The sequence below is a fragment of the Primulina tabacum genome, chromosome 5, assembly GCF_025594145.1.
Source record: "Primulina tabacum isolate GXHZ01 chromosome 5, ASM2559414v2, whole genome shotgun sequence".
Taxonomy (NCBI): Eukaryota; Viridiplantae; Streptophyta; class Magnoliopsida; order Lamiales; family Gesneriaceae; genus Primulina; species Primulina tabacum.
The window spans coordinates 10,584,418-10,607,151 of NC_134554.1; the positions used below are offsets into that span (position 1 = coordinate 10,584,418).

The 22,734-nt window shown below is 33.3% G+C and overlaps 3 protein-coding genes across 3 annotated transcripts; all 3 read right to left on the bottom strand.

The window, feature by feature from the left end:
* Positions 1 to 1,144: 1,144 nt before the first annotated feature.
* Positions 1,145 to 3,319, bottom strand: LOC142544747 (rhodanese-like domain-containing protein 10). The gene is made up of 2 exons (XM_075651785.1): positions 2,768 to 3,319; positions 1,145 to 1,544 (listed from the first exon to the last, which is right to left on the bottom strand). Exons 1-2 carry the CDS (start codon positions 3,217 to 3,219, stop codon positions 1,337 to 1,339), a joined length of 660 nt encoding a protein of 219 aa, XP_075507900.1. The 5' UTR covers positions 3,220 to 3,319; the 3' UTR covers positions 1,145 to 1,336.
* A 4,640-nt stretch (positions 3,320 to 7,959) lies between these two features.
* On the bottom strand, positions 7,960 to 10,212 carry LOC142544748 (jasmonate-induced oxygenase 1-like). Its single transcript, XM_075651786.1, has 3 exons — positions 9,645 to 10,212; positions 8,994 to 9,324; positions 7,960 to 8,343 (listed from the first exon to the last, which is right to left on the bottom strand). Exons 1-3 carry the CDS (start codon positions 10,145 to 10,147, stop codon positions 8,092 to 8,094), a joined length of 1,086 nt encoding a protein of 361 aa, XP_075507901.1. The 5' UTR covers positions 10,148 to 10,212; the 3' UTR covers positions 7,960 to 8,091.
* A 6,914-nt stretch (positions 10,213 to 17,126) lies between these two features.
* On the bottom strand, positions 17,127 to 22,734 carry LOC142546428 (calcium-dependent protein kinase 13-like). Its single transcript, XM_075654131.1, has 7 exons — positions 21,821 to 22,734; positions 20,106 to 20,249; positions 19,762 to 19,914; positions 18,965 to 19,080; positions 18,713 to 18,880; positions 17,662 to 17,892; positions 17,127 to 17,585 (listed from the first exon to the last, which is right to left on the bottom strand). Exons 1-7 carry the CDS (start codon positions 22,446 to 22,448, stop codon positions 17,439 to 17,441), a joined length of 1,587 nt encoding a protein of 528 aa, XP_075510246.1. The 5' UTR covers positions 22,449 to 22,734; the 3' UTR covers positions 17,127 to 17,438.

Consider the following 22,734-nt stretch of genomic DNA (forward strand, 5'->3'; position numbering starts at 1 on the left):
ATTCACAAAAACTTCAACTCTCTCTAGCATACTGGTTGGTAAATACAAGGACAGACAATGTGATGTTAAATCCCAAGAGATGTACTAACACAATGGTCGCGCAAGTTTCATGTTCTCGGGCGGTGTTAGTCTCTCCGGCAGCCAAATTCAAGAAAACCGAGCCATATGCAGCAATGAATTAACAGTAAAGCTATAAATGAATCCACAAGTCCCTGTTTATGGCTACATGTTTATGTGGGGAGTTGGAAACTGACTTGTATAAATATTTGATTCCCCGAAGTGATTGCAAGGTGTGACAAAATATTTCCTGAGCTGCATTAACCTGGGCATAATATCCAAGTGCAGTGGCACAGAACTTGAATCACGCTGCATCTAAACAGCGAAAAAATCATTTCAAAAGTCATCACGATTGTTGAATTGCTCAAAATGTAAGCATTGAATCACTCGAAATTCCGCGAACAATGTTAAAAAAATGTGGTACATCACTACTATATACCAACATTTATTAATTTCCCAGATTGTTGAGTCATGAAGAAGAGGATAATAGGGTCATCATGCATTAAAAGGTCAATTCTGAACAAACACAATTGAAGGAAAACAATCATTGTTAAGCGCACTTCATTCGGTTCAGATGATAATTGATCTTCTAGTGGAGTCCAAAATATTTTTATTTGAATTCAGATGATTAATTGATCTTTTTATATTAAAATATATAAGGTGAAACACACTTGGTGTAGCATAGACTGATCCCTTCATAAAATAGATAGTAATGAAAATTAATTTCATGCCGAGCATCACTGCCCTAGCAACCGCAGAAATTAAGGGAGAAGCAGAAAAATGCAAATGCTGCACTTCCCCGAAGACCTAAAAGTAGTCAAAATTACTCCAATTAACAGTAGTATTTAAAAGAAAATAAAGAGATGCAATGCAAAGAATGCAAAGAAATTTCTTGGTGTACCCCAGACATTATCCAACTTATACTTTTCAATATTTGACAAGAGTTATAGATACAATTTGGCCTAAACTTTTTGATGGTTTCAATTTGTCCGTGGACTGTGGGTTTGTGTATTTTTAGCTGTTGTATTATAAAATTCAATGAGTACTTGCGTTTAATTTCTAACTTAGGTATAACAAATCAAAATCATAATCGGAATTGTAAAGTTACATAAATAACTCAATTGTAGACGTAACAATAGATCTTCTTAAAATCATGATCAGCCTACCAAAAAGATGGAGCTATTTTCATAATAGTCTGTTAAGGTGGTTTACAGGAGAATGAATTCAAGAAATCATAAAAAAAATGGCTAAAATGGACGCAAATCATTAAGAATTTGACTCATTTGTTCTCCACATTTCCCACAGACTGCAATGCAGTAAGCAGCTTGAGGAAGATATAAGATGCACCCCCAATAGTGGCATATTGCAGCTTCTCAGTTCCTTCGACGTTTTGGAAGTCGATGTCCGTCGCACGGTTGAAACCTCCAGACAACCACCCCAAGTTCTTGTATCCTTTTTCGTGCAGTTTTGAAGCGGCCAACGCAGACCTACAGAATTTACTTGTTCATCCATGGACTTAAACGGGTCTTCTCACAGGTCATATTTTGTGAGACATATATCTTATTTGGGTCATCCATAAAAAAATATTATTTTTTATGCTAAAAGTATTACTTTTTTGTGTGAATATCGATATGATTGACATGTCTCGCAAATAAAGATTCGTGAGACCGTCTCACAAGAGACTTACTCGACTTTATTTTTTCTCATGAAAAATATAGGTTCTTCTGATAGCCAAGATATCTCGAGACTGTTTCTTTAAATTTATTTTAAAGACCTTAAAAAATCCCAATGTTTTATTATCTGGTTCATAAGTTATTTTAAACATAAGTCGTGAAAATACTCAGATCAAATAAGTCAACCGAGCTTAAAAATATTGATATTAAAAATATTTTATAGCACACAACTCATCTTGATATTTTATAAACACTATAAAAAATTCTGCTGAATAATTTTTTTATATACTCTTTACCCGGTATAGAGACTGTAAGGACACCCGCATTGGTGGGTGTTATAACACCCACCACCTCATCAAAAATCGTGGGGTTCACATGCCACTTACACATTACATTAATACATTTATTCTCCCACATTCATTTTAACATTCACACTCACTCACTCATTCATCTTATTCTTATTTTACATTAAATAAATTCAATTTCAAATTTTTTAAGAAATTTAAATTATTATTTTATATTAATAATAATTTATATATATATATATATATAACAACGTTTAGCGACGGTTTTGAAGCAAATAGCGACGGTTTTGAAGCAAATAGCGAAGGTTTTTTCAAAGCCGTCGCTAATGTCCAATTTTCATAAATAATTCAAAACACGTGGGGTCCGCATGTCAGCAAATCGACGACGGTTTCTATAAAGCCGTCGCTAAGTGTGCAATTTTTTAAGAAAAATAAACTGACACATGGGCGTTCATCTGAGAGTGGGCGTTGAAGAGTGGGTGTTAAAAGGGGTGTTATAGTGGGTGCCCTTAGTAAAATGTTAATTAAAAACATTCTATCTATTCATCCCAAATAACAATTTCCGTTAATAATCCATCGTTCGTTAAATTTGTATCTAAGAGCTAAAAGTATAAAATTAGTATTTTTAAAAAAAATCTTGATTCAAAAAACCAACACATTTTCAAAAAATTATCTAAAAAATTGAAGCTAAAATGCCATGCATTATCCCAAATTATACAGTAATTTTATTACCTCAATCCCTCTCCACAAGCCACAAGAATCTTGCCATCCTTGTCAGGAACAATCTCCTCCACCTGCTCAACGAAGCCCGGATTCATCATCGTGAAATACTGCCCAGTCCACAGCCCGATGTACCCGAAATGCACCCATTTCTTCAACAACGTGAGAGGGCTGTTATCCTTGTCCTCCACGAAGAGTGGTACGTGCAGGGAGCCTGAGACACGGGCCCTCTCCCACTCCCACTGCGGCCTTACGTCGAGCAGTGCGTAGCCGTGAGATTCAATGGCCGAGGATGCTTCCTTTGGCGCTATGGGGCTGACAGCGCCTGATTGGATGAGCTCCTGGGCTCTTCCGCCTAAGACGGAGTTGACTGTTAGACAAGCTGAGCGCGGTGCGACGGCGGGGGATAACGGACGGCGGAGTTGGTTGGGTGGCGGGTGGCGGTGTCTCAATTGGATTTCCATTGTAGGATATGCTTTCAGTGCTTGTTTTAGTGATCGCGAATCTTATCTTTAGCTTGTCTTGTTTTTGGGGCTCTTCAAATGACAGCGGCGAGAATTTGTAGAAACGCATTTAAAAATCTTATTTTTATTTATTTATTTATATAATACAAAGCAACATAGTCATACGGCAGGCATCCCTTCAATATCATTCCAAACTCTCATGTTCTCTACTCTTTGTCACATAAATAAATTAAAACAAAAAACAAAAAAACTCATTCACTGATTCACATATAGTCCCATTCAAATATCTTAATAAGTTTTTTTCTTACTTATGACAGCAATTACTCTAATTTTACTAGTTGACAACTAAATTCCAAACTTTTCCTAAGTTCGTGGACCGAAATGATTATTTTCCCATTAAATATCACATACAAAACTTGTTAAATTTTTTTTTTTCACTTTTTCTTAATTTATATTATACATTCACGGGCATATGTATGTATGTCTATTGTACACAAACAAAAAATGTATATATATTTTAAGGATACTTGTGTAGTAGTATCTTTATGAAATCTCGAAATTGGTGAAAAATTCTCGTGGAAATTTTTTGAGCTAATAACTCATCCTGATTTCAAATCTTGATCACACACACCTTTGCTCGTACGTTTTATACCCAACACGCTAACTATGGTAAGTGGATGTTTTTAACTAGAGTAAATGTTTAAAATGCCCCGAAATACTAGTACAGAGAAGCCATTGTCTTCTTCGCTTTGAAAAAAAAAATCTTTTTTCTCGACTTGAAACTATCGATCGAGCTGAATACTATAGTCTATAAATAAAAGGGGGTGTACTCATTCTATACTTTCAAATATTTTTAATGACTTTTTTTAAATGATGGACTTTTGTGGAGTTGATAGATTTTTATTGACTTTTATGGAATCTCATAGAATTGTAAAACAAATTTCAAAGAATCTTATAGACTTTTTTTCAAGATTTTTGTAAACTTTTTCATAGAATTATGTGAATTTTGTAGTTTATAATTGTGATTTATTTTTTATTAATTTTTTTAAAATAATTATTGGACATAGATAACCTCTTCAATTTTAAATTATTTTTTTATTTATGAATGTAAATGAATTTTACTTACTTTAAAGTTAAATCAATTTAATTTGTGAAAAACGACAAATGAACTATCCAATTTATTGAAATCAAAATTTCAATTCTTTATGTCAATTCAACATATTAATGAATAATATTTTTATAAGTTCATAATAAAATTTATTAAAAGAACACTCAAAATAATGAGTAGTCTTTTATAAAAAAAATCTAATCATTACTGACAATTTGATCAACATCGTTCTACATTCCATTGGCTATGATATCCCTCCATGCATTAGCATTTGCTCGCTGTTGTTTTTGAGTATTAAATAACTGATCAAAGTCGTCACCTTTATAAACTTGTGCTGATGAAGACAATTGAGCTTCATTATCTAGTTCAATTTGAAATTCATCAAATTGACATTTCTTTCAATGAAAATTGTGTATATAGCACATGCCAATACAAGCCCTGTTAGTGGTGGGAAAAAATACCGAATTTTCGGTATATCGAGATTACCATAACAAAAAAATATTGAATTTACCGAATTTTAAGTATACCGAAGATTTCGATACGGTACGGTAACAATACCGAATTTTTCGGTACGGTAACGATATCCAATTTGAAAATTTTGGTATATACCGAAATACCGGAAAAATATACAAAAATTTTAAAATATATAATATTTTAAAACAATAAATTATAAATTTTTTTAAAATGTAAGGTTTTTTTGGATTGGTGTACCGAAAATTTTGGTATAGTATCGATATGAATTTGCTTATACAATAATTTAATATATAGATTAACTAAAATTAAAGAAAATAATTAAAAATAAAATGTTATATAATAATTAATAAAAAATTAAATTTTAATTATGTTTTTAAAACGTACGAATAAAAGAAAAAATAAATAGTTGAGAAAAGAATGAAAGTTTGTATTGAATTTGGGAGATTTCTTAATTAAATGTACATCCAAATCTTTAGGTTGAATCAAAGACTTTTTTGTTGACATTTTATTGTTGTACCTTAGGCTATAATTCTTGTATTTAATAGAATTTCATAGAGTTATTAAAAGTCTATTGACATTTTGAATATCTATAGACTTTTGTAGAGTTTTTAAAAGTCAAGTTTGAATATCACATGACTTTTTAAAATTCTACAAAAGTTTACATTGAATATCACTAAACTTTTATGGAGTATATAAAAGTCTAGTTTGAATACCTCTAGACTTTTGAACTCCATAAAAGTCATTAAAAGTCTATAACCAATACACCCCCCAAAATTTATGTATTATAACATCGAATAATACGAAGCTGTTCGACTTAATAGTCTAATTTAAGAGGGGATAATTTCGAAATTGCGTAAATTAATTTGACTAAATGAGAGTGTGCTCTCAAGATTTGAAATTGTGATAAGTAATTAGCTCAAATTTTCCATCTGTGGTTTTCAAAAATTCTGAGATTTTCACAAAGATAATGTATGCAATTATCTTTATTTTTTTAAAGTAAAATTCAATTTATTTCGTACACAAAATAACTTTGCTTATGGCTTGTCGTGTTCGACCAATTTTCCATTTGCAGGAGACCAACCACTGTGGAGGAAATTCTCACCATTGCAATCAAGTCTGGGCGGAAAAATGGAACAAAGATTACTTTTCCGGAAAAGGAAAACGAGCAAAGAGGTGTCATACGCTCAGACCTCGCCTTTATCATCGATGAAAATTGAAAAGTTTCAGCGTCTTTAAGAGAGATGTAAAGGACCTAATCACTACCCAGAAGATTATTTGGTTGAAGCTCTGACCGGCTACTCGAGATTTTAGTTCTATTTTTTCTGTGTTTCGTGGCTGTAATTATCGTACAATTTTATTTCATTTTCTTTTATATATGTTTTAAACATATTTGAAAACCCGTTTGTAACCTAAAAGATCCCAACGTTCAAATGATTCTCTACGGACTATCCCAATTATTCATCTTCCCCGTTCAAAACTTTGTCAGTAATAACTAATTATAATTTCTCCTTAACCAAACGATCCGTGTTTGGTTAAGGACATTGATACGCAGTTAGGGCAGTGTCCTAACGCTAGGATCGAATCAATCTAAAATCTTCCGGTTTGTGAAGCAAAAAGAGCAGGACTTTTCCACTAATAGTGCTTCTGAAGAGAAAGGTGATGGATTTTAAATCCACATCCTTTTTCCCCCCACTAATTCATTTAATCTGCGATATATTATGTTGTTGCGAATTTATTATTAACCACTGGTATTGACGCATATAGATTCTTGCGTATCATATAATATATGGTAATTATTTGTTGTTTATGCGTAATATATTTTTATTTTTCAAATAATTGGTTTATTTTTATTTATTTTTACTAAATAAAGATGCTCAAATATGATGTAATTATGATATTTTACATTTAAAAATGTTGGATAGATAAATTAAATATTGATTATCATAGATATGATAGTTAGTTGAGAAAAATAATTGATTAAAGATATTGCAATCATTAATACGAATAAGAAATATGCAATAAAAAAATGATGTTGGGGGGGCAAATCTGATATTTTTTTAGCATGACAGACTATACCGAAAAATTTAATTTGATAACCTCAAGCATTAATTAAGATTAATACACACTGGTGTTTGTCATTTGATTCCGATGTTCGTACTTTCATGAGTAGTGGCCTATCGGGTCGATGTTTATTCACTGTTACTTTTGATTCTTGTTTGATGTTCGATTACATAAACCGAAGTTCTTATCTTCTCAAGGTGTAAATAATGTAATCGTACAATACTGGTTGGATAAAATTTTTAGGAGTTTTATATATATTTTGACAATCTTCTCATCTTGAATTAATTTTTGAAGTTGAATTAGATCCACATCTCAATCTTAAGATAGTATAAAAGCTCATGTTTCACCGTTATGTGTTAGACTACTAATAGTTGAGTCATCCGTTATACCCATAATTAATCATTTATAAAATTCACATTTGGTTTGAAATTTCTTTTTTTGAAATTTTCTTTTATGGCAGTCTGTCTTGTTCTCGCTTATATTCTGATGTCATATTGTATCTTTTTATGTCGTCTTCTCATTATTTTAACATATTTCTATATCGTTAATTACGTCATTGCTTCATGTTGAAAAGTCGATCCATTAAAATATTTATGAATAATATATAATCTATTTTTAATAAACCAAAATGTACATCTTGTGTAGTGTAGGGGAAGATGCAATTTGGCCAGATTGGTGGATAAGGTCAAAATGTTTTCCACCTGTATGACGGCGCCGTTTTATGCTGTCCACAAAAATAAAAACGTGCGAGTAAAAGATATTGGGGAGTTGGGCACATTAATTAGTGCAACACGCAAGCCCGACAAACATTAGTTGCTGCTGTTGTCTTATCCATTACAGGTGTTCGATATTCATATTTTATAAAATATTTTATTCATTTAAACGTTTTGTTATTAAAATAAACATTCATTTAAACGTTTTGTCTACAAACATCTAATCTAATCCGATCTAATCTTATATGAGTGATTTAAAAGGAAAAAAAAAACGAAATAATTTATGCTGGAATTGATTTACCAAATCAAAATCAGTCTACGTGATGACACGTTATTTAGAAGAAACATTCGACACCAAATAATACTGATAAAATATAATACATAAATCTATTAATAACACACACAAACATTTCTAGAATTACATTAACATTTTCCACTCAAAAAAAAATAACAATAACAATCACATTAACAGTTAAAATTCTTACTAATAATTATGTCATATTATTAAATTCACTATCAAGGCGAGTTGATGAGAGATTCAACTTGGGATTTTCCACGAAGACCCTTGGTCCTAACGTAGAGTCTGTACTCATCGAAGGTCATAGGCGGGTATAGCCGAGGGTGTCGTTCTTCGGTCTGGAGCAGTTCGGCCGGTTCGATCAATATGTCACCCCTTGGATTGTAGAACAAAGCAAGCGATAGTCTGTCTTTCTCGGCATTCACCACCACTCTATGCTCCACACTTTTGTAGTTCGCGTTGCTCAATATCTGTATAATTTGATATTCGTCTATTCAGATCGATATAAATACATCTAGATGTTGTCATGTTTTGGCATGCTCATTAAGTATAGACAGCTACCTAATATTTCACTGCATCTTACAAGTTATTTAGCTCAACTTCCTTAGATACATCATATTGATGGAGCCGAAGGGGTGGGTTAATACACTAAATTTTTAAATTTTGGTTTTGCTACGTTAACTTGTAATTTTTTGTTGATTTCGTCCAATTGCTGATGCGACACAAGAGAATGCTGATGTTGCACCGGGAAATACTGACACGGCGTCTAAAATTGTAGATTTGTCAGATATCATGTCAATAATTTGATCAAAATAGCAGAAAATTAAAAGCTAATGTACAAAAACCAAATTCCGAAAATTTAGTGGATTAAAACCCAAAATTAGAATCATTTTCTCGGTAAATTTATGCACATAAATATTAAGAATTTGAATTTCTAATCTCTGAAAAATCTTGATTTTGCGGCTGTTTGTTTATGACTCCATAAATGTTAGTTGTGATGGTAGTTGCACGCCTGATACATAGAGACATAAAAATCTATCGTGATAGCAATCTCTTAGTGTGTGTTTGTGTGTGTGTGTTTTTATAATACATACATAAAAAAATAATCATCATAGAGGACCTGAAGTTGATCTCCCAAGTTGACGATGAAGGCATTGGAAACGGGCTTGACGGTGACCCACTTATCAGCATGTCGGACTTGGAGGCCCGACACGTCGTAATCGGGTAATAAAAGGGTGATTCCACCCGGATCCGAATGGGGCGACAGGCCCAATGTGAGATCCGGTTGAGGGCATTTCGGGTAATAGTTCACCCTCATGCATGCGCTCATGTCTTCTCCTCCAAATGCTTCATGAAGATAGTCTTCTCTTAACCCAAGATTAGCCGACAAAATCTTCATCAAATTTCCTCCAAGTTTAACCACTTCCTTACAATACTCTCCCACCAATTCCCTACAATCATTTTAAATTTCAGGGGAGAAATTATCATAAGTTGTCCGATTTAGGATTTTGGTTATGTAGTGAGTCATTAAAATACTGGTTTCAGTGGAATAAGTTAATCTTTTTTTTCTTTTCCTTTCTTTGTCATTCTAGAATGTTGCTAATGAAAATATTGTTGAAGTATCCAACTTTACATGAACAGTCAAAAAATAAAAAATAAAAAGGTAAAAAAAAGACCAACTAATTATTTCAATAAAAGACTTAATTTTTCCTTTAATGCAATGGATTAATTAATGAAATATAATTTTAGATCAAGTTAAACTTATTAATACCTGCAAGAAATAGGGAGACTAGGCCACTTGTTTTGATCCCTCAGCCCTAAAGGAAGATAATGGAGGAAGAAATAATCACTCCAATCCAAAGATATCCCTTTCTCCACCCCGATGCGGCTGCCGTAGCCCTCGTACGTGCTCGGCGAATTTGCGAGCTTCTGCTTCTCCTCCATCGGCAGCTTAAAGAACTCACGCCACGCCTCCTGCGTCCGTGCCATCAGCTCTTGGCTCACGCCATGATTCACCACCTGGAAGAATCCCCACTCGCGGCACGCGTAGCCCACAAGGGAGGCCGTTTTACAGCGGAGCGACGCGTCGTCTGAGTACAGATCATTCATGTCGATCACAGGAATCTCGATGTGGATTTTGCCAGAGACTGGCTCATCAAAATTGGGTCTTTCCTGGGGTTTCTTCACGTATCTTTCGGGTATGATCCGGATCCCACTGTCCGAAAGATGTTGAACACGGATGACTGGTTCGGGCCAGCTCACCAAGTGGTTCATCTTCTTCGTTTACTGTGTGTTATGTGTGAGAAACACAGAGAGAGACAGAAGTGGCAGTGGCTAACGGCGATGGCAGAAACACACACATATATAGAGAGAGAGAGAGAGAGCACAAATCTGCAGTGGATTTATATGAGATTATGTAATTCAAATTGAAATTATATAAAAAATATATCTTGAATTACAATGTGTTTTTACTTTTTATAGACAAATCGGACCAAAAATTGTTGTAATATAAATTTTGAAAAAATTATTCTCGGATATAAAGTCTGGTTTAATTAAAAAGGGAAGAAAATATATTTTTTATAATACAGTTTTGTTTTCATTTTCTCTTGGCAAAATGCCACTTTTTTATATCATGAGAAGCTATAGATGTCGATGTTAAAAATGATTATTTTGGAACGTAAGAAATAGAGTCATGTTAAAAAATGAGAAGCTATAGATGTCGATGCAACAATTAAAAAGATCAAGCTATTCATTTTATGTTGTTAACCCATGATTTGAGAATACAAAAATGACTATATAATATGTGTGCTTTTGTAATAATCAGCGCGTATTGAATCATAAAATACAAAGCAATAACGAAGGCACTTTTATAATATGTATTTGTTTACTGTTTGTAAATTAAGGGATATGATGATACCCTCCGCGATCAATAGATAAATATCTACGTCATTATTTCCTAAAAATTCGAAAATGATACTCATCGTGTAGCATCAAATAACTTACTTCAGCATTGTCTATTCAAGAATATAGACGACTATATCAGCTAACAGTGCGGGTCCAACGGGTTCAATCGGAATTAGACCATATACCTCAAACTCAATCAATTGTCATCCCTAAAAAGTCCTCTGAATTCCCTACTAATTGTCTGGTGATAATCCAAGGAAACTTAAATTTGGCATTCACCCCATTGTATATAAATAATAATAATCCCATGGTTTTTCACCTAGCTATTTTTTACTCTTTCAACTTTCTTGTTTTATGGGTATATTTTTTGTTGTAATTCCTAACTTGAGCGTTGAGCATAAGATGGTTTAGCTAAATATTCATTGATATTTCTAATGTTATTTGTGACGCATATTGCAACGACCCCATAAGTTTATTTGTTAGGAATACTAAATGATCGTCTGATCATGTCGATTGACTTACGTACTACCCAGATCAACCGATCATCCGGATCCACTCATTTAACATAACCATTTTTTTTTACTGCATCAATCTCTATATCAAAACCTATACGAGCAGAGTCAAAAAATAAAAGCCTACACAAGCACATGTGACTATTGAGTGACCTGATTAGGTCATCTCCCAAATATATTATAATTTAATATTTCTACCCAAATAATTTTTTTCCACATTTTTCTAAAAGCATCTCGCTTTATTAATTGGTCTTGTGGGGTTGTAAAGATCAATTTTGATCATCCTTCCTACTCGTGTTTCATATTCCACCGGCACCCATCTCACATATTCAACTAATATATATACACTTATATATATATTTATATATAATATAATCAGTATCATGAATTTAATATATTTATACTTGTGTCTAAGATATCACAATCACGTCGAAATTAAATATTGTTTGGAAATAAATGTGGCAATGGATTAAGCATCGTGGGCAACATCCTCTCACACATATTACATATTTAAATACTTTTAGTTATATATATATTTTTTATCAATTTATTTTATTCAACAAAATAAGATATATGAACTCTATGCATTATTATATATATATACACTATTTTTTTATTGTATATTCAAATTTGATTCGAACAGAACGGAATATTTGGAAAATCAAAATCATAATTAATAAACTCAGTATGCTACATCATATGATCCCAACCAGCAGACAGAGCAAGTTAGCAGTTAAAAAAATTAAAGTAAATATTTGAAGTGTGTCCATATATACAAGAGAGAATTATTTTTTTGGTAGTGTACGTTTGTCTCTTTGAGTTTTTGGTATTGGTACAATAATCCGGTCTTTATTTTGCATGGAGCTCTCATATATGTGATGTCATGTTAGTCATGTAGTGAAAAATTACTAGAAGTAAAAATAAGGCCAGCTTATTCATATCAAGTTACTATTGAGAAAAATCAAATATTTCACATAACTCAAAACCAAATAAAGAACCAGCTCCTCATAGAAGATGGCTAAATTAACAAAAAAAAATTGAGAGGCAGTATTACGAGTCAATTTTATGAGACGGATCTCCTATTTGGATCACCAATGAAAAATATATTTTTTATGATAAAAATATTACTTATTATTGTAAATATGAATAGATTTGACTCGTCTCACGGATAAAGATTTTTTAGACCGTCTCACAAGATGCCTACTAATATTAATTGATGCAATCAGTTTGCACCTTTTTAGCATTCAATGGCCACGTAATGAAATTTATATTCTTGGGGCTGCACATTTTAATAGATACATATAAATATTAAGAATTTGCACATTTTCTTATCCTCGTGCCAATTCATCAATGTTGATTATCACTGAATGAAAGATTCGAGTCTTGCATGGAGCTCAATTCCTTTTAATTTATAAGATATTGCTTTTTTAAGCCGGATTTCGAGTTCGATTTCTTACAAATAAACAGATAAATGACGAGATTTTTTCTCGTAATGGATATGATTCAACTCCAGTTAGGGTTACTACAAACCTAATGGTCCGACAAGATAAAATAATTTTAAATTTTATTTGGAAAGCAAAATTACCGCGGATAATTGACATAATGAATTATTTTTCTCAAATTTAAACCCGTATTTCATGTGTACGGGTCATTATCATTCATTTGACATTAATCGACCTTAAAAAAATATAAACATACACAGAACTTTATTCCGTCGCCAATAACAAAAATGAAAAGAATGAAAAAACAATTTATAAATATACTTTTTCGCAGTATGAAACTCACGTTGTTTTTCCTCCCAAAATCTCTGTATTCCCGTGCTACTATTTGAAATAGAACAAATATATTTTTCGAAAATATTATAACAATATATTAACTGTATTTCATTTTAAAGGTGAGATGTCATGCTATCCACATCAAAATATTTAAGATTTTCTCCGTCGTTTCTATCCGATGAAGAATATATATATATATATGGGCCACATAAAATGCTTGTTTTTATTCGGGAAGGATGTCTTGAAATAGAAACACCAACCTGTGTGTGTGTGTGTGTGTGTGTGTGTATATATATATATATATATATAAATAAGGAACTATTAGGTATGAAAGATAAAATATTAGGTATGAAAGATAAATTGTTAATCATGATAAAATAAGGAACTATTAGGTATGAAAGATAAATATAACGAATATTTCCATACTTTTATGCTTCATCCAATTTTTTTATTCGAGTTCTATGATAACTTGAGTTATATATGTTGGTCCCACGTGCGAAATTTGAGATAATAAAACTCGAAAATAAAGAATAAACTGGATACCGAGATTTACGTGGAAAACCCCTAAAAATTATTAGGGTAAAAACCACGGGTAAGATGAAAAGAATTTCACTATAATATTTTGTAGTGTACAACTCACTTGTGTTTCCAAAGAGAACACACATTCTCTTAATACAGGAGAACAAAACACCTCACAAATATTATAGAACTAAGCACTCAAATGCTTATAAGATGAGAGAAAACTCGAAGAAGTGATGATTTTAGAATGAAGGGGGAGCTCTATTTATAGAGCCTCTTGTCCGTGTGAAGACGCGTTTTATACGCATCTTCCGTCTTCTGAATTATTCAAACAATCAAACAGTCCACGTTTTTTTTTTCTTTTGTGAAATTTGTCTGCTGCAATGAATGCCCAATTGACGACATTACAACATTCTATTCTCCATATTTTTCAATATATTACCTTCGATTTATATATTTTTTTTATTATTGGTACATAAAAAATCTCCTCCTTTGAGATTTGAATTATGGCCGGAAAAATATGAGACCCACATATCAACTAGCTTTGTTCTCTGATGTACCAAATAATTGGCCCTTTCTTTAATAATAAGTTAATAACTAGCAACCGTGCACATACCTTGCAAATGAAATTATGTACAAACCAAATAGCAAATGATTAATAAAAGAACAAACCTGAGATGATAAAGGAGCCGAATTTTCGAGGTTCTTCCGGTTTGAATTTACTATAAATAATGAGCAGAAAAAAAAGGAATCATAATTTATTGCACTAGAGTCAGAATTGAAAACATGCAAAACCGATGTGTATAAGATAAAACAAAAAAGTTTCAGTAGAGGATGGTTCGAAGATATAGAAGACGAGACGGTGAGAAAAGTGGAACGTTATGTTTTTTATATCAATGATTATCCTGATGATCATGACGAAAAGTTTGAGTTCACCAACAATGCGTATGGATAACATTACGAATCCATTGTGTCACATCCTATTATCCCAACCACTAGACGCAAAACTATTAGTTAGAAAGTAAGTATTAGACGGAGAAGAGGAAATTCTTAATAAAACACAGATCGCCTTGATTCTATGTCTGAGGGATATAGTTCTCAGGGAAGTTTCAAAGGAGAAGTTGGGTGTTCTTTGAAAATATATCCAATTCTCTCATATTTGGCAGCTGGTATTCTTTGAAATTAGAAGAAGTCCAACCAGCCCAAGTTTCTAAGGAATTGAAGAAGAAGAAGAAGAAGAAGAAGAAGAGGAAGACGGAAGGGAATCAAGATTCTAACACGTAAATCTCGATTCTAAATCGTTAGTTGAAGGACTGAAAAACGAGATTTCAAGTCAAGAAAGGTCTCGAGATCTAAATACGAAGAGAAAAAAAATGTTTCTTCTGTAAAAAGGAGGAACACTTGAAGAGAGATTGCCCAGACCGCAGGAAACAATTCCATGACAAGCAGAATAATAATGGAAATGATGATACAGTGCCTGAAGGAGATCAAGGTCCGGAATTCTCCGAGTGATTGAAAGGAATCTTGACTTGGGATGTTCTTTCCACATGTGCACACATAGAGAATGGTTCTTGTCATATAAGACTTGTGAAGATCAAACCCATATGTTACTTGGCAACAACAAAGATTGTAACGTGATTGGCATTGTATCTGTTAGATTGAAAAGCGCGAATAGAATGTAAAGAATCCTAAAAGATGTGTGACATGTATCAGATTTCAAGAGGAATTTGGTATCCTGTGAATGCTTGATTCTCATGGTTTTTGTTGCAAGATAGAACGTGGAGTCCTTAGAATCTTAAAAGGCTCATCGGTTGTGATGAAAGGGAGATTGGAGAAAGATTATACCTACTGCATAGAACGGTGCTTTTTTATCTCCAAAGAATCAATAAATTCTTAGGTAAAAACTTGTGTGGGACGGTCTCACGGGTCGTATTTTGTGATACGGATATCTTATTTAGGTCATCAATGAAAAAGTATTACTTTTTATCCTAAGAGTATTACTTTTTATTGTGAATATATTTGTAGGGTTGATCCATTTCACAGATAAAGATTCGTGAGACCGTCTCACAAGAGACCTACTCAAATTCTTAAAAGTTGTTTTTAGTGCTTTTTTCCAGATTTACTGGATTGATGGATATTGTTTTTTGTTAAAATCTGTGTATCATTTCGTGAGAATTTGCTTTATTTTGTTTTCTTATCTTCCATTTATTCAAATTTCAGTTGTAATGTAATAATTTTACGGCTTCGTAATTTTAGCGTTTTGATGATGTGATGACATGAAATTGATCATTAGTGTGCTGTCACCGTATGTAGCTTATGCATCTGATGATCACTGTTGAATTGCAGTCAAATGTTGATTATTTGATGTCACTTTAACATTCCAACAAAAAACAAATAATTAAAATTACAAAAATTCTAAGTTTTAGAGTAAGAAAGGATTTTGTCGAATTAGATGAATAAAATCAAAATTCGGTCATTATTTTATTTGCATTACGCGTGACAAATAAAAATATGACAATAATCCACTCTTTTGTTGCAACAAAATAAGGGGAAAAAAACTTATAGACGATAGTGAATATCAGAAAATACAAAATCTAGTGATACATGTTTCACTGAAAATAACTAATACTCAAATACATGCTTCATTTGACAAGTTTTTCTTTCTAAAAAGGTTTTACATTGCAAAATTTAGTTACTCATTTACCACCAACTGCATCGCATGTATTTGCAATTATTAGATGTATAATAGATATTTGAGTAAATCTATTATAAGACGGTCTCACGAATTTTTATCTGTGAGACAGGTCAACTCTACCGATATTCACAATAAAAAATAATACTCTTTGCATAAATAATAATAATTTTTCATGAATGACTCAAATGAGAGATATGTCTCACAAAATACGATCCGTAAGACCGTCTCACACAAGTTTTTACCTAGATATTTACGTAATACACACAAATAGTTCCATTGATTTTTTATTTTTTCGATAAATTTGTTTTTTTTTAATTTTCTTTCAAAAGTTTTGTACTTTGTCCATAAATTTATACTTTTAATTTGTTTTAAATATATTTTTTCTTTATTTTTCAAGGATCACGGAAATTATCATTTAATAATGACATACTTGTTAAAAAATATTATTTATAAGAGATTATGTGCTTTTGTAATCTAGGAGATTGTGCTCTCCAATGCTCCAAACAAATCTATAATCGTCTGGATTTTTTAATTTTCACTTTTTTTTTTTACGAATTATGAAATTTAAAACAAAGGTGAAATTTTTCCGGACGAGTCACTCTGCTCGTCTCAAAAGCTTCACCCCCAGCCAAGTAAGAAACGAATCACTCAAATTGGGATAAACGTTTTGTATAGATTGCTCAATACAGCATAAGTTTCAACCAACTCAATTAAAAGAAAGAACAATCTTTGTTCCAGAAGTTGAGATAGATATGTCCACAAATTCTCAGATTTCAAGCATATATTTGCATTCACCCAGCCATATCCGAACCTCGAAAACAAAATCATAGAAAGATTCAAGGGCTCTGTAGACACCGATATGTACTACAGTACAAAATGTCTGATTCATTATATCAACGGAGAAAGATTCGAGCTGTTGGTAGAGACGAGAAAAGAATCAAACACATTCAATAAGCTACAACGCTTCATGCTTTACTAAAATTGACACCGTGAAGAGGCTAATCACATCTACGTGCCTCATCTATAAGCCTTACAAAGCCACCAATCAATTCGAACCCCAGGAAGGTCACAAATAATGATAAAGAAGGTACTTCAATACACGTGGGCAACAACTCAGTTATTCATACAAATGAAGAAAACAGTCCATCATGTATATTTATTTACTCACCCAAGTTAATAGAACCATCCTTCATCAACTTTATGCTCAGACTATTGAACCTCCCTCTAGAGTAATGACGAGAAGCTTTTCTCCAATCAGTCCCAGTTTTCATCATAGCCACAAATTCATCATAGCTAATCAGCCCATCCTGAATTTTTTTATCATAAATGATGAGAACATATTCGAATTGTACGATAAATAGATTCTACAGGATCAGTTCTCACCTTGTCTGTGTCGACCTCCTGGAAAATGTCATTTGCCACATCTGTAGAATCCTCTACTCCATCTTCCATCAATGCATCTCGCAGCTCATCTGGCTCAATGTAGCCGTTACTGTTTTTGTCAAAATAAGAGAATGCCTTGCGAAGATGTTCGTCATTGGCCATCCTCTGGACATGGAGTGAAATGAAAAGAAATTCCCCATAATCCAAGGTACCTTTACCATTTACATCACCCTGTTAGGGAGAAATGATATAAGATTTCCCACTGGATGTCAAATAAGGAAAAACTTCAAATACTTTACGGTTGAAAAAATTAATTAAAAAATTTCATGCACCACATTGCAACAACTTTTGGTTTTGCACAGATTAAAATAAGACTTTGGTTATTGAAGGTTTATTTAATTTTCAGCCAGAGGAACAAAATCGAGTTAACTAAAGATCTGATTCAGAGCTTTTATCCCTGATCCAAACCAGTACAATCCAAAACCATCGAACTCATTCCTATCTGTCAGCTCAGCCTCCAGTCCCTGAAACCAGGAACCTCGTAACGTGAAACCTCTCAAAGTGACAGCTCAAGTGGCTGATCTACTTTACGATATTTAGTTTTCAGGACATTCTGACAACATCTGTAGCTCACGTACAATCCCAAAGCATCCAAAACCGTACTGTTGAACTAGTGAATATTTTATGACTGTAGCACCACCTCTTTCCAGATAACTCTATTGCTGCCACTACAACAGCTAATATAACTTCTACATCAAGAAGAAGTAGAAATAATGAGCATACAATAATAATAACGACAAATACATAGCCAAACATTCCCCTGCAACCAACACAAACTCGGTCAATGGTATGCCTAACCTTCCACCAGGATTACCTCTCATCTTGCATTACAACGTAAATTACTTAGATCATGAATAGAAACTTTCATTCCTTTTCATGGAGTTGTATGCGTAAACTTTGTGATAATAGTCAAAGCAAAGAATGTAAACTTATCAATATGAGAGGTGAAAGCTGTATGCATTTTTAGTGGTTTATTAAGCATCAAACTTACAGCTTCAAGAAGCATCTGTACGTCAGACTCGGCAAGCTGTGAATTGAATTTCAGTAATCCAGCCTTCAGTTCTTCTGATGAAACAATGCCATCATTATCAGTGTCTATCTTAGCAAACATCTCTTTGATGCCCTCAGCTTCTTCATTAGACAAGAAATCAGCAATTACCTAATCAAAGAATCATGATCACAAAATTTTCATGAAAGAAACAATTGCAGAAGATACTATGTCACTAACAAGATCATAACCAACCCTAAGAGCCTTCCTCTTGAATCTATTCATTAATGAGAACTGCTTCAGTCTTGACTTGACAATATCACCAAGAGGAACATTTGGAGCCTTTTTTGCATTTTGGAGCCAAGAATGTTCTGTGAATATGAGTTTGCAAAAACGATCAAATTGAATGTTCAAACTAAGTCCTGTTCATCCTGAAACCACATGAGATTATGAATAACAGATTTGCAAGATTGCATAGCCATCTAAGGAACCTGACTTCTTCCAGTGAAAAAGACAGTGCAGTCATAGCAATTCTTATAGATTATATTCTTTCATATTTATCACGTCCATCTCATTTGAATGCATGAAATTCACAAAAAAACAGCCATCTTACTATTCAATTTGTAAATGGAGGTAAAAATATGTAAAAAACAACTTATAGAAAACCATGTGATCGCATATTCTACATTTATTGAACAATGATGTAATCTTTCATGTTTGTTCAGAATATATAACTGATGAAGAATGAAAAGTCGATTCACATCTCAGTTCATTAGACATTTACAAACTGCAGTGTTCTACATATTGCTTTCTCACTTGTATAGCAACCATACAACAGCATACACAGTTTTATTTTATGATCTTCAAATATATAGCTAAATCTCATGTTAGCCGATAATCTCAAACAACTCATATGTCAATAAACCTCAGTAAATAACTTTCAAATGTAACAAAAAAATGCTTTGAAATGGAAGTTAGAAAATGCAACTATTTTACCATTTCACGAATTCAATGCAATAAAGTAACAGTGTGGATGTAAAAATTTAACATACCAAGAACTTGTTTGGCCGTCAATCGAAGTTTAGGATCTGGCTCCAGCATCTGTTTGACAAGGCTCTTGGCACCATCTGAGATACTTGGCCACGGTTCACGTTCAAAGTCTATTTTTCCGCGTATGATGGCCTGAGCAACACCTTGTTCAGATTCTGTGTAAATGGAAAAAGCAGTTTTCAAGCTTATTAATAAAGTTGAAAACATGCTCTGCCCAATAAAACAGGACACATTATGGGTAAATGACAACCACTCTTGCAAAACAAGTCCTATAGAACTAGCAGGTGTGGGGAATGAAAACTGACTCAGAGAGAAAAGAGGAGTAAAATAAGTTGATGACAGTTACCAGCCCAGAATGGAGGAACTCCACACAGTAAGATATACAGAATCACGCCCGCACTCCATATATCTATTTCTGGTCCATAGTTTCTCTTGAGCACCTCTGGAGCCATATAATAAGGGCTCCCCACAATTTCAGAGAACCTTTCACCTAATATACAAGGTCTACGGTAAGTTGATTCCATTTAATAACATACTATCATTCACAAGTTACGAGAAACATGTTGATAACGATAGAAACATATCCAGCATGTCTGGAATCAGAATCTGAAGAAACATAAATCTGCACAATGGGATCAATTACGCATATTAATATACCACAAAAGGTATTCACCAACCATAAAGCATCTTTAAAAGCAACAGGTTTATTTAATGAAGCAGGTAGATTGACTTCCTTATAATCCTAACCAGAGGATTCTCTGACCTATTTATTTAGATTATAGCATGATAATATGAGAAAAGGTGAAACCGCTTGGTCGGTGAAAGCCAGAAGGCCGGGTCATTCCATTAGTTACAAATTTATATAGATCAATGAAGGATGATGATGGAAGATTGAAAGTTGCAAAATTTTTACAATATAAAACTAACAGGATTCATCATCAAGGAGCGAGGAAGTATAACAAACTTAATTAAACTAAAAAGAAGAAGATAATTACTGTGGGTTCATCATTGTTGTCCTTTACGAAATGTTTTCTAAAGCTAAGAATACTCACACTATGGAAAAAAATAGATATGCAATATATGAACGGGGTGAAAACATAGTTCTTGATGGTAATTCATTTTGGACTTGAAATTTCAACTACTTATAGCTCGTATTTTCAAAATTATAATGTAAAAACACGCCGTCATTTTGTGATGCCAACCAAAAACATTATCTTACCTGATTCCTGAAGGACATAAATAGCAAAGATGTGATAAGGGAAAATCATATCATCCATATCAATCAGAAAAAAAAAAGAACGATACTGAGGTCGAATATTTCATTTAAGAACAGATTGGACAAAGGCTAGTATGCCCTATCGTATATAAACAAGCTAGTTTCGTTTGGTTAACCACTTCAATTTCTGTGGTAACAATTAGAACATTTATTATCATGATGCTGTTTTAAGGTTAAAGAAAAACTAGATTTCAAATGTAGAAGAGAAGCACATTAACTTGCAGTCACACAAAATTGAGATAAATGAGGCACGACATAAAGGACTAACATGTGCAATTCACAGAAAAAGAAAACAAAAATAACATAGTGAAACTCTTTGATTCCAGACTAGAGAATTTTTTTTCCTTACCTAGTACATTTGAACTAATCCAAATCATTTTTGAATTTAACAAAAAATCAAAAAGTACACTGTCCTCTCTTCCATCCTTTTAAGTCATAACACTTGGTCAACCAGTATCTCTTATAACCTTATTAAGGTACACGAGATATGATCAAGGTATAGAATCTTCTACAACCCTGTCAGACTACAATAAATAGATCAATGAATTCACTTTTATGAATTATGAGGTGGATCTTCTGATGGCCAATTCTATAAACAGAAAAATACATAGGATGGTAGGAAGATACAGCTTTTCCATGTCAACAAGTGATCTAGAATAGTTAGTTAATCAAAGAAGAAATATAATAAGTTCCTATGTATCCGCGGCTAATACCACAAGATTTCTTATTATTTGTAAATCATTCTATCAAACATAAGATGAAAGCAGCAAAAATCATTCATTCACCTGGCTTGAAGAAGATTGACAAACCAAAATCAATGGCTTTAAGTGGTGAATTCTCCTTCTTATTCGCAAACAAAAAATTCTCCGGCTTCAAGTCCCTGTGAATCACCCCATGCTTATGGCATAACTGCACGACCTCCACAATTGTTCTCGTCACCGAAGCAGCAGCCCTCTCCGTGTAATGCCCACGCGCCACGATCCTATCAAACAACTCTCCTCCCTCACACAACTCCATCACCAAATGCACAGCATTCTCGTCCTCACACGCCTCCTTCAAGCTCACAATGCTTGAATTTTTCGGCAAATGCTTCATTATCGCCACCTCCCTCCTCACATCCTCCACATCCACAGCTGTCCGGAGCTTCCGCTTCGAAATCGACTTACACGCCAACAGTTCCCTGCTATCCCGTTCAACGCACAAATAAGTAACTCCGAATTCACCACGCCCGAGCTCTCTGTCAACCAAGTACTTTTCTTCAATGTTCTCCTTCTTAAGATCCTTTAAAACGGTGATATTTTTCTTAATGTTGCCCGATGACTTGTCCTTCCGGCCTTGATCGTGGCCGGAGAAATTGGAGGACTTTACGTCTTCTCTGGCTACAGCCGCTGGAGATCTGCAGCAGTTCCCCATCCAAATCGGGGATTTCCAATTAAACTACAGTTTTGAAAAACAGCAGAAACCCTAACCGTTTAAAAAAAAGAGTTAATTTCACATCATTGAATAGTGAATCCAGACAATAGTGATAGTAAAGCTCAGATTTCAGCTCAGTAAACAAAATGTGAGCGATTTTTAACACAGAAAAAGGGTGAAATTCACTGTGTGTGACTCTGTGTAAAAGGGGCCAGCATTCTTCTATTCTGCAGTTCAGAGTCAAAAAAGCTCGGAACTGGAATTGCATCAAATTTTACTTTTCGCC